The sequence below is a fragment of the Larimichthys crocea genome, chromosome I (genome assembly GCF_000972845.2).
Source record: "Larimichthys crocea isolate SSNF chromosome I, L_crocea_2.0, whole genome shotgun sequence".
Classification (NCBI taxonomy): domain Eukaryota; kingdom Metazoa; phylum Chordata; class Actinopteri; family Sciaenidae; genus Larimichthys; species Larimichthys crocea.
In genome coordinates this window covers 1,103,153-1,114,142 of record NC_040011.1, presented here as the reverse complement: position 1 = coordinate 1,114,142, position 10,990 = coordinate 1,103,153, and the positions used below count along the sequence as shown (strand labels likewise).

The 10,990-nt window shown below is 41.7% G+C and overlaps 1 protein-coding gene and 1 long non-coding RNA gene across 6 annotated transcripts in view; one reads left to right on the top strand and one right to left on the bottom strand.

Annotated features, from left to right (window-relative positions):
* Positions 1-10,990, top strand: part of LOC113747286 (uncharacterized) — an 86,497-nt gene that overhangs the window by 17,852 nt on the left and 57,655 nt on the right. The gene's annotated exons all lie outside the window — the stretch shown is intronic.
* Positions 287-10,255, bottom strand: pitx2 (paired-like homeodomain 2). Of its 4 annotated transcripts, none has more exons than XM_019263190.2 (4): positions 9,734-10,255; positions 7,047-7,117; positions 2,454-2,653; positions 287-1,591 (listed from the first exon to the last, which is right to left on the bottom strand). In XM_019263190.2, exons 2-4 carry the CDS (start codon positions 7,090-7,092, stop codon positions 1,034-1,036), a joined length of 804 nt encoding a protein of 267 aa, XP_019118735.1. In that variant the 5' UTR covers positions 7,093-7,117; positions 9,734-10,255; the 3' UTR covers positions 287-1,033. The 4 variants fall into 4 exon arrangements, with proteins under 4 accessions (XP_019118735.1, XP_019118737.1, XP_019118736.1 ...); XM_019263192.2 differs by lacking the exon at positions 9,734-10,255 and adding an exon at positions 9,407-9,425; XM_019263191.2 differs by lacking the exon at positions 9,734-10,255 and adding an exon at positions 7,229-7,370.

Sequence of the window (10,990 nt, the reverse complement as noted above, 5' to 3'; positions counted from 1 at the left end):
ACCAAATAGTATACACAGAGCAAAAACCAAATAATTTGTCGCAGGAACATTTTTGATGCTTCTTCTTCTTCTTCTTCTTCTTCTTCTTCTTCTTCTTCTTTTTCTTGTTCTTTTTTTTTAAATCCAGAATTGCTATTCTAAATCGATATTCACACAGACATTAATAATAAATTTATAATATGTTAGAAACACACAACTGGTGTTTTAGTATATACATTCCCTTTTTGTTTGCAAGCAAAACATGATTCATTTTTAGGGTTTTTTTTTTCTTATTCCACATGCGTTGATAAATTGAACCTGGAGAGGACTTAGGAGGGTTATAGCGCATTCGCCTCGAACAAACAGGAGATGATAATTCAAATATATATACAACCTTTTCAGTCAACAATTAACGTCCAAAAAAATCCACCAGAAAAAAAAATGAAACAGGCCTCTTTTTTTTCTCCTTCCTGCTGTGGCGCAGTGTGAAGCAGGCCTGGACTCATCAAAAGGGAATAAACCTAAAATCTCCCGTTTCAGTTTGACTCCGACTTGGAGTTGAGCTTGCTTCAGTGGTTTCAGTCTTCTAGTGCCCATTTTCTTTTTTTGAAAAATGAAAAAAGTAGTTGTAGTAGTCTCTTGTTCCTGTGGCCGGCTGTTTGTGATTACCACACACACTGCAAAAAATGACCACCACATCAAGCCAATTGGTTTTGTAATCACCCTCAAAAAAAGTCCCACCCACCCCCCAAAACACAATAAACGTATCAACAGGGTGCGGTGGAATAATGTGACTTATCTCTTGATATGTTTTGGAAATTTTCAAAGCTACATGTGGCAATATCTCGAGGAGAAAAATAAAAGTCATAATTCCAACCAGTATAAAAAAAAATGCCACATGATCAAGACATTTCCTGAAACACATGAAAAAAAGGACCATTATCTCACCGCCACATTCCCTCGCTCCCTTTTTAGAGAGAAATAACACTTTAAGCGTCACTACCAGCCTCTAATGACTTGCTAAGGTGGTTATTTTTTGCAGTGCAGGTAGGTATTAGACTGGTCTGTCCACGGCGTATTGGCAAGCGCTCAGATTAGTTGCCGGATTTTGCACACTGGCGTATCCAAAACTCGAGTGCTGTTTGGCTTTCAGTCTCAGGCTGGCCAGGCTGGAGTTACAAGTGTCCCTGTACACATAAGGAGGGGTCGGTGGCGCGTAGGGGCACGCCGTCGTGGGCACCCCCGAGTTGAGAGACGGATTACTGAGGTTGTTCAAGTTATTGAGGCTGTTGAGGCTGGAGCCCGGCACACCGGTGACCGCCGATGGCACCATGCTGGAAGTCATGGAGGATATGGAGTTGGGCGGCGAGAACATGGTCTGCGAGGATAAAGGGTTGACATTCATGGAGTTGAAGAAAGGGAAGCTTTTGGTGGATAAGGAGGCCGGCGTGAGGCCCTTGGCGGCCCAGTTGTTGTACGTGTAGCTGGGGTACATGTCCTCGTAAGGCTGCATGAGTCCATTGAACTGCGGACCGAAGCCGTTTTTGCAAAGCTCGGCTTGTTGGTTTCTTTCCCGTTTCCTCCACTTGGCTCGCCGGTTCTTGAACCAAACCTTAAACAGAGGGAATGAGAGGTTAGCATTTATTTAATCTTTTATAGTCTCCATATGTGTTGGAATCTGGGCAGGTTTTGATATCGCACACCATCTTTTAATTTTGTGATTAAATTCCATGCAAAATTTCTCCTGAGAATTTGATCGTCAAATTATAACTCCCCCTTTCCTAATCTTTGCTGTCCTGTGCAGACAATACTGCTCAGATTATCTGAGCTGAATGCACACTGGGCTGTCACTGCACCGTCTTAACGTGGAGAGGATGTGTATTCCTCTGCAGGCTTCCACAAACACGGTGACCTTAATTACACAACACCAGGGCGACAATCGCAAAATACAAGCTTTGCACCTCTTTCACACGGACAGAAGAACACGACTGGTATCTGCCACCGACAAATGTCAATAGCCTCAACTGTTACCAACATAATAATGTGTGATTACAGGTAATGGGCAAATAACAAACAGTTTTTCCTATTTTATTATGGAATTACTGAGCAGATTAAAACGTGCCGGGCACCGCAATTTAAATAGTTTATTCGGCGTTGCTTGGAGATGATTTGAATTATATTTAGCCTCTTAGATAAACATATACAATCTAATTAAATTGAACTCAAACCAGCTGTGTATTTAATCAAGACTCTGATTATTTGTTTTCCAGCTAAAAACTGTGTCCTACATTATTTTCAAGGAAATTTCAGCCGTGCGTAAAGTTTGGTGGCCGTGCGTAATAATATTAGGGTTTAGAATATTTATAGGTTAACCGGACAATTGGAACAAATTGCCTCAAAAAAAAAAAAAAAAAAAAAAAAAAAAAAATGATACGAGACAAATTGTTTTTGTTTGCACTCAGGGGAATACTCACCCTGACCCGGGCCTCTGTGAGGTTGGTCCACACGGCTATCTCCTCTCTTGTGCTCATGTCCGGATAGCGATTCCGCTGGAAAGTAGCCTCGAGTTCCTGCAGCTGCTGGCTGGTGAAGTGAGTCCTCTGCCGCCGCTGCCGCTTCTTTTTAGAAGGATCATCTGAAGAGTCGTCGTTTTTAGTTTGGATCTTTTCTTTTTCTGTCAAGAGGAAAAGAAGTTGATTGAGCTTGGGGGTCAGGCGGATTAAGGCCTGCGTGCTATAGAGGGAGAACAAAAGATCACTGAATCCATGACACTGTTGGGAAATGGATGAGCTGTTCACAGTCTGATTCACTAGAGAAGAATCTGAGCCATAAAAAAAATCCAATTATTTTTTTATTGTTTTCTTTTCTTTAATTTTAGTTTTTAGTTGACCCTTTGATTTAATCTTGGCACCGGGTGTATCATTAAAACCCGCAGAAATTGAAGTTGACACAAGACAAGCTGTTTCCCATTTACATAACACAGAAACTTTTCACTTCACGGCACTCAGGACACTGCCAAAAACTAATTATCTGTGATTTCTGTGATAGCTCTAATCGCCCGTATGCATGCATACACGTGAAATTCCCCTTACGTCGATTTGGAGCCTTATTTTGTTTGGATATCAAAACATCTGCCTCGCTGAGAACATCTGCACCCCCGGTGCGGTTCTTACCGACAGACTCTGGGCTGGACGTGTCCGAGACCGTGTGCACGTCTAACCGGTGTTTAGAGTCCACAGACCGCTGCAGCGGCTGTAAACTAGAGGCCATCGCCAGAGCCGTGTGGTGCGTGGAGGCAAGTTTATTCCCTGTTAGGTGGTGATGGTCTATGTTTAATGGATCCCTCATAGAGTTCATCGGTAAAAGATCACAAAACTGGCTGTCAAAGGCAGATTAAGTCCCAGTTTTAGTACAACAAGGATAAGCAGAAACTCCCTCGGCGGAATGTGTTCAGTTCTCCAAAATAAAAATAAAAAATAAAAAATGAAAAAGCCCGCACAGCAGAGCGGTTCCTCTTGCGGTAGAGATGAAGCCCTCTTTCTGTTTTAACTGGAAAATGCTTTAAAATAAACCGCTGAGCGCTGCCATAGTAGCATTTGTGGTAAACAGCGGCTACCTCGACTGACTATCAGAGTGACAAGGACAGGTAGGTGATATTAGATCCAGAGGCATACGCACACTACACCGCTCTCTGTTCATTTCAGCTGTTGCCTGCGCACACCCAACTGCGCCTCTCTCTAGACCTCCACGTCACCATGTTGCACCCGCCCATATTCTCTCTGACAGGCACATCCACGTGAATATGACGGTGGGTCCAACCAACCGGAGCTTGCAGAAAGTAGATATGTGTGCCAATGTGTTTATGCCGGGGCTGGCGCTTATTTTTCCCTCTTCCAAATAAAAGCATGTAAAGAGAGATGGGACGCTCGGTGTACCCGCGGCGCTCCGAGGGGCCGTTGCGCAGCAGCCCAAGACCAAATAAAAATGAAAATAACACAGTTTGGCCTCATTTTATGAGATGGGTCCAGTGGCCCAGTAAAACGATGCCGTTTTTTTTTTATTGATACCCAAGCTGAGCTGCGTGCTCGCAGACTCTGCTGTCACCGCAGTTCACTCAGGGACTCAATGTGGATAAAGCGAGGCACCGAGCCACACTGCAAACACAACAAGCCACTACAGCACTGATCCCGTGAAAAGGGGGAAAAAAGGATGAATGTGCCATCCATGCTCCAAAACTATCTGAGCGCACTTGTCAACTGACGCTGATTGACTTGTACAGCATGTTAATAAGAGGACACGTGCAGCTGGTGCCGCTCATACACGCGTCCTGCGTGGGGATGCAGAATTTTAGCATCATGTATTTATGAAAAAGCAACAAGTCACCAAAAAATACTTGGAGGCAAACAAAGAGCAACAAATTCAATTAAAGCATTTTCCAACTCAGAAGGTTTACATCCTCAGATCCAACTTCATACTGAAGGTCTACAGTTTTACTATACTGCAGACTATATGCCCAGCGAAGCACAATCAGTCATACTAGTTGTCAAACGGGCCGATCCTCTTGATCTCCACAGAGTTAAGGTTCAAATATCCATTAAATCAACCCAACCAGAGCCACGGTTAAAGCGCGCAGACTCGGTTTGTTGACGGCGGATTACTTTATCTGGGTGCTTAACTGGATCTCACTCCTCACTTTGCGTTTTGGACCCCTCAGTCGTCCTCAGCCAGCTCTCCTGTAGTGTTTTTCTTTGAATCTGATAAGACCCTCATTTGCCTAAGTATTTCTGAAGGAGGGCGTTTAATGAGTTTGATTTTTTTTGTACCTACAATTCCCCAAAGATTGTGACGCGTCCAGGCAAAGTAAACACGTCCAATCAAACAAATGCCACTTTCATTTTCAAGGTGCGCGACCGAGGGTGGGGAGATGTCAGCTGGGTAACAGGTGATTGTACAGAGAGGAGGAAACGGTCAAACGGGACCACTCACACCACAGGAATATGACACTTTTTATCCTATACCACAACTGGACCATCATCATCATCAACATCACCATCAAATACACACTTCACGTGTCCACGTGGCCAGACGGACGCCCATTCAGTCGGCACATGTAGACTTGGTGATGTTTAAGAAGTTGCTGAGCTAATCCCGTTAAAGCCCGTCATATATAAATACCAGCAGACCAAAGAGTGTATCACACACACACACACACACTGAGGGAGGGAAGATGGTAACCAATGGCCTCTCATAGAGGGCAATAAAACCTTGTTTGGATGCTCTCTGGGTAATTCAATTAAGATGATGCGTGTTTTAACTTCTAATCATTCATGTCTAATTTAAAAGTAATGGATTTAATGTTATTAATAAATCACATTTCAAGGGTCAACAACACAAATAAGAGCTATAAAATATGAATAATATCATCAGTTATATCTGAGCCGTGATTAAAAAAAAAAGACTGGTTTAAAGTTGATTCTAATAATCAAAGTTTGATATTTCAGGATTTGATTGGACAATAATCTGATTGTATGCCGAGCAGCGCACAGTCTGCTGCTCATTTTTCCCTTCCCTCATCCAGCCGTGTTGTAATACTGAACTTGAAGTGGATTATCGGTTTCCTCTTCATTTCTACCTTCTGAATGCTTTATCTCTCTTCTGCGGATTACTGCGCACAGTTGGCCTCCGCCATAGAGGGCCATTAATTAGCAATTCAGTCAATATAGGGGGGGAGAAGACAAGGCTTTTTACATAGGATTAAGGAGACATCAGATTCCTCCATTAGTATATTCCTCCTCACGAATGGGCTTTCATTATACATTTAGTTTTCCCCGGAGTCAATCCAGCAGGCGCTGCATATATTACAGCCAAACAGTGGACGTTGGTGTCTATATCTTATTATCTTATTATTCTTAATCAATGGTCGTTCACACTGCCCACTGTCACACTGCTCCATCAGTGTCGGCTAAACGAAACCGAATAAGAGTTATTGGTTATTCGGTTAAGATCCTAACAAGGGCTGATGTCATTTCCACATCCCATCAGAGAATAATTAAGAAATCTCAGACTTTGTGGAGCAAAGGGCTTTCTAGCTTCTTGTTTCGTCTCCTGTTGGCTTTTTTTCGTGGGTGTTATTTAGGAAAACAAGTTGCCGTTAATGCGACCGGAATCTAAAATGATCGTGGAGTATAAAACCACACACACAAAAAATCTGTTTACAACATGATCAACACGTAAAGTGCGATTTAAAGGTATAATAAATACCGTCAGTGGTCATTTGTGCCTCTATCTTTTTAATTGCAACAAATAACATCGCTGCACAGCTGCACATCTCTGTCAAATCCTCCCGTGATGCTCTGTGCACGCAGCTGCACGTCCACCTCAGACCAGCAGGCGTCCCTCTAACACAGCAAACACCCCGGATTCACCAACAGCTTCTCCACACTGACGGTGTGAGAGCACGGAGGCCAGGATATGTGCATGCGACGACTGAACGAACATTTGTGAACGAACTGACATCCACAGCAAAAAAAAAATAAAAATAAAAATAATAATCCAAATGACTACAACCGAAGCAGCTTTCTTTAACGGTGATTCTCTGAGGAGAACACTCCTCTTAATATAAAACGAACAGATCGTTTTATATTAAGAGGTCATTTAGCTTTTTAATTGAAAAAGTTTGTGTTTCATATAAAACACGGTCATAAAAATCTGTTTTTAGTTTTGAGACATCTGTGTGTCTATTGTTTGATCCACATCTGAAGAAGGAGGACTCATAAAAATAATAAAAAAAAAAAACCTAGTAAATCAATTAAAAGCTGGAATGAATGGAAATCCTGTTTGGAAAGCAGCACACACATTAACCTTTTAACCTGTGTAATCACCGAGGCATGTCAATAAAATAATATTCATTAATATAATGTACCTCGTGTAATGTAATATTTACAATTTAAATGATTTTTTAAATATATATATCACATTAAACCTACAAACATTCTGTTTTTTTCCACCTGCAGTTCTGTGATCTGTGAATACTGCACTGCACTGACGCACATGGATCAAACACTCACCTATTTGCGCGCAGGTGGTGGCCAGTTTGCGGCAGTGGGAGTCCATTATGGCAATTTGAGGGAAACTGCTTCTGTAAAAAGAGACAAAAGAAACCATGATCAGCCTTTAAGTCTCGTAAACAACCCACTATCTCAGTGTGTGTGTGTGTGTGTGTGTGTGTGTGTGTGTGTCACTGACATACAATTCTGTGATCAATAATGTTTGCAGTCAACATTAGACCAAAAGGAAGAGCGGTGTGCTGAAAGGATGAGTGTTCGATTGCAAGAAATTTTTTTTGTTGGTGGTCTCGAAGAAAATGTTTTGAATTGATGCGAAATTCAACACGTGTGAGCATGCGCAGTGCTGCTGTTATAATGAAGTATATGCATTAAATAGATCCAGATTTTTATTTATTTCAAAATAATAATTTTCGTTCTGATTTTTTTTTTTCTTGTTGTAAAAAATGTCAGCGATATTTTAATCTGTCAGTTTGTGGCTGAGCTGCGACATGTGTAATTCAAGAAAGACTTTATTAAAAAATAATAATAATCAATGAAGATGATGTGTGTTGGAGGAAGGTGAATAATCCTCATTCTGGGGCTCTTTTTTTCGCTCCTTTTAAGACAAACTCCAATCTAAAAGTGCATTTTACGCACGTCTTGTTATATTTGTTATTAAGTGTAATTGTGTGAATATATAAGAAAGCCGCCGTGTTTTGCATGAGCCGGGTCTTGTGTTGCTGTGCAGCCTGCAAGCAGTTGGAAGTGGAGTGATTCCGTAGTAAAATCACGGGATTAGAGTCTGATTGAGATGTCTGTCGGTGGGATATTACAAAATTCATTATCGCAGCCCTCATACTACCTCGATATGAAGTTACACAGATGGGGTTTTATTAGTCCAGGCTCACACTGTTTGCTTATGATAATTCAAGTCGGGCGGAATTTGCATGCAGTCATGCTGTTAACCATTTTCCTCAGTTCTTCTCTTCACCTGCTCGACATCATCTGTGAGGGATTTCTCCCTTCTTCTCTCACTCAGAGATGAAGATATTGCAGGTTAAGTTTTGACGGTGTCTACCTGCGCAACCTTTCTTCTCATCCCTCCCCCGTATCCCCACAACAAAATGAAATAGTGTGGGTCAGGCTGTAAGGTGGAAGGTTATTGCACGCGGCTCCATGTTATCTAATCAGTGAGATTTAATGAGGGAGGGGGGCGGGGGGGGAGTCCCCTCTAATATTTCAGCCTGGCTGCTCCGCGGCCTCCACACCCACACACCGCACTTATTTCATCTTTTAAGGTATTTTCATTTGTTTTGTTAAAAAAAAATAATAAAAAAAAATCAAGCATTTCTACATCGAATCATCTGTTTTTATCTCTTTCGTCGGAGGTGTCAAATTAAAAGCATCTATTTCCTTTAGAAAATCAAAGCAGATGCAAAAATGAATTGACGTAAATAAATAAAATGTGTGAATCACGTGATCATTTTGTGTTTTATGGGCAAAGAAAATCATGGCGCTAATTTAAACACACACACACACACACACACACACACACACACACACACACACATACACACACAAACAACAAAAATAAATTCAATAAATAAATAAATTACATTATGTCTTTAAAGATATTTAACACACACATACAACAATAATAATAATAATAATAATAATAATAATAATAATAATAATAATAATGATAATAATAATAACGGTGCCTCAGAGGTAATTCATCCCGGTAATTAATCTTTGTTTTGATTTTCCTACATACGTCACAGTGTGGATCCAATAGGAGCGGTTTAAAAATATAAGTGCATTAAGATAACTTTATATTAATCTCCTTCAGCCATTCATTCTCACTTCGCCGTCGCTTCTCGTGCTCTCGCTCACCACCAACAGTTGATACGAATCAGTGACTCACATGGCACGAGGCCCAGCGCGGACAGAAAGCTGGCATCGCCTCACGCTGTCTTTACTTCTGAAATTAACACAGTGGAGCATGAGACTGCAGCCTTTACCGGGAGATGAATGACTAACCTCCACCATATGGTGCTGTATTAATGAAAGGCCTCCTTTTCTCCATTAGTCTGTGCCCCCTCTTCTTTAGATTGCAAAAAAAGGATGGATGAAGAGGAGATATAAAACACATCTGAACGCACGTTTTGATTAACAGCCATGCCATTTGCTGAACAGAATTAACTTGAATTTTTATTTCGGGAGTTAATAAAACTCATTTGTCGGGTTTATTCACATTTTATTGTGATTAATGTTTAATTTAAAGCTCAGATAAATCCTCAAGCTGCGGGATGTGACGCCGAAACGCGCAAACGCGTCATTTTTTTCTGATTCCATAATCGATATTTAAGAGTTTTTCTTACAATCATTGTCACCTGCGGGACAATACAGTCTGTTTTACGCCTCCTTCCTTTTATTTCCCCATCACTCCATCACCGCTAATGGTGCACTATCATCATCCGCCGTCCTGTAAGGCGAACCCTGCCCTCACATCACTCCATTGCTCCTCTATGTTCCAGCCACGCGTTTAAATTCACACCAGAACACAGAACACACACACACACACACACACACACACACACACACACACAAAGAAGAACACGAGGTGGAACAAATTCCTTCACTTGCATGAACTCACTCCTCACTTTTTCTTATTATTTGAGCGCCTCTGCTCCTCTTACTGCACTTACCAGTTGTTGACACCGGTGGGAGGTTTTGACTTTTTCCAGCCGACGGCGGTTTTTTTTTATTCTAAGAGTGAAGAGATAAATCCCACCGTCCAAAAACACTCTCACACACCACAACTTGTGCGTGTGTCTGCGCGCGTGTGTGTGTGCGTGTGTTTTATAAAGCGATAATTCAGCCAACTTCAAGATCCAGTAACGCTGAAAGTTTCTGTCCGGAAATACGCGCGCTGCTTGGATGTGGCTCCCCCGCTATGTTATCCAAAAATCAAAGACAAAAAGAGGCGCAGCGCTGCGTTTAGGTCTGTTTCATTTACGCGCATGAAATAACCAGGTGTGTGCGGTGTGGGGAGGAAACGGCAAAGGAGGCGCCTTCATCCGAGTCTCCTCTTGGTTCGTCCTCTTCTGTCTTCCTTAACTTTTTCTCCCTTGAAAGACGCTCCGAGAGTGGCGCATTTTTCCCTCAGAGCTCAGAGAGGGACCCCGCTTGCGTGTGTGTGTGTGTGTGTGTGTGTATGTGTGTGTGTGTGTGTGCTTTTAAAGGGGTGTGTTTGTGTATGTATGCGCCTGTGCCTGTGTGTAGTCTAGCAGAGGGCAAACTTAGAGCCTCTCAACTTTCAACAACAATCAGACAAAAAAAACAAAACAAAAAACTCAGGGTGGCATCTTTAAAAAGAGCACATGCAAAAAAAAAAAAAAAAAGATTCTCCCGTTAAGCCCGCCCCGGTGCGTTTACTGTGTCACTGCACCGTTTGGAGAACACACATGCAAAACACAGAATGACTGAATTTTCCCTGAACCTGTAATTTACAAGGAAGTCTACTGAAATAAACAATAATCCGAACTCAGTGGGAGCAATTTAAAGAAATATTTGAAGTCACATGCTGGTTTCTATGGCAGCATATTATGAGATCAGGAAATTAGGATGCTAATCAAAGCAAGATTGTTTGACCACTGCGCTAAAATAATTTAACACATAAAAAAACCCCACACAATATTCTGAATATTCAGAGGTGGATGTAATAGAGAAATGTATTTAAATGAGCTCATTCAGGGCCAGACAGAATCCTATCGTGTTGCGGATTTATGTGCAGATGAAGTGAACAGCTGGCTCGGATGCAAATGTTCTTTATAGATCCGTTTTTCGTTAGATACAGACTGATTTTTTTCCCATTCGCATCTTAAGTGAGGCGCAGACCGGACGTAGGCCCGCGTTTTTTTTTGTTTTTTCTTTCCTCCGTCGCCTAATCCTTCTTTTACATT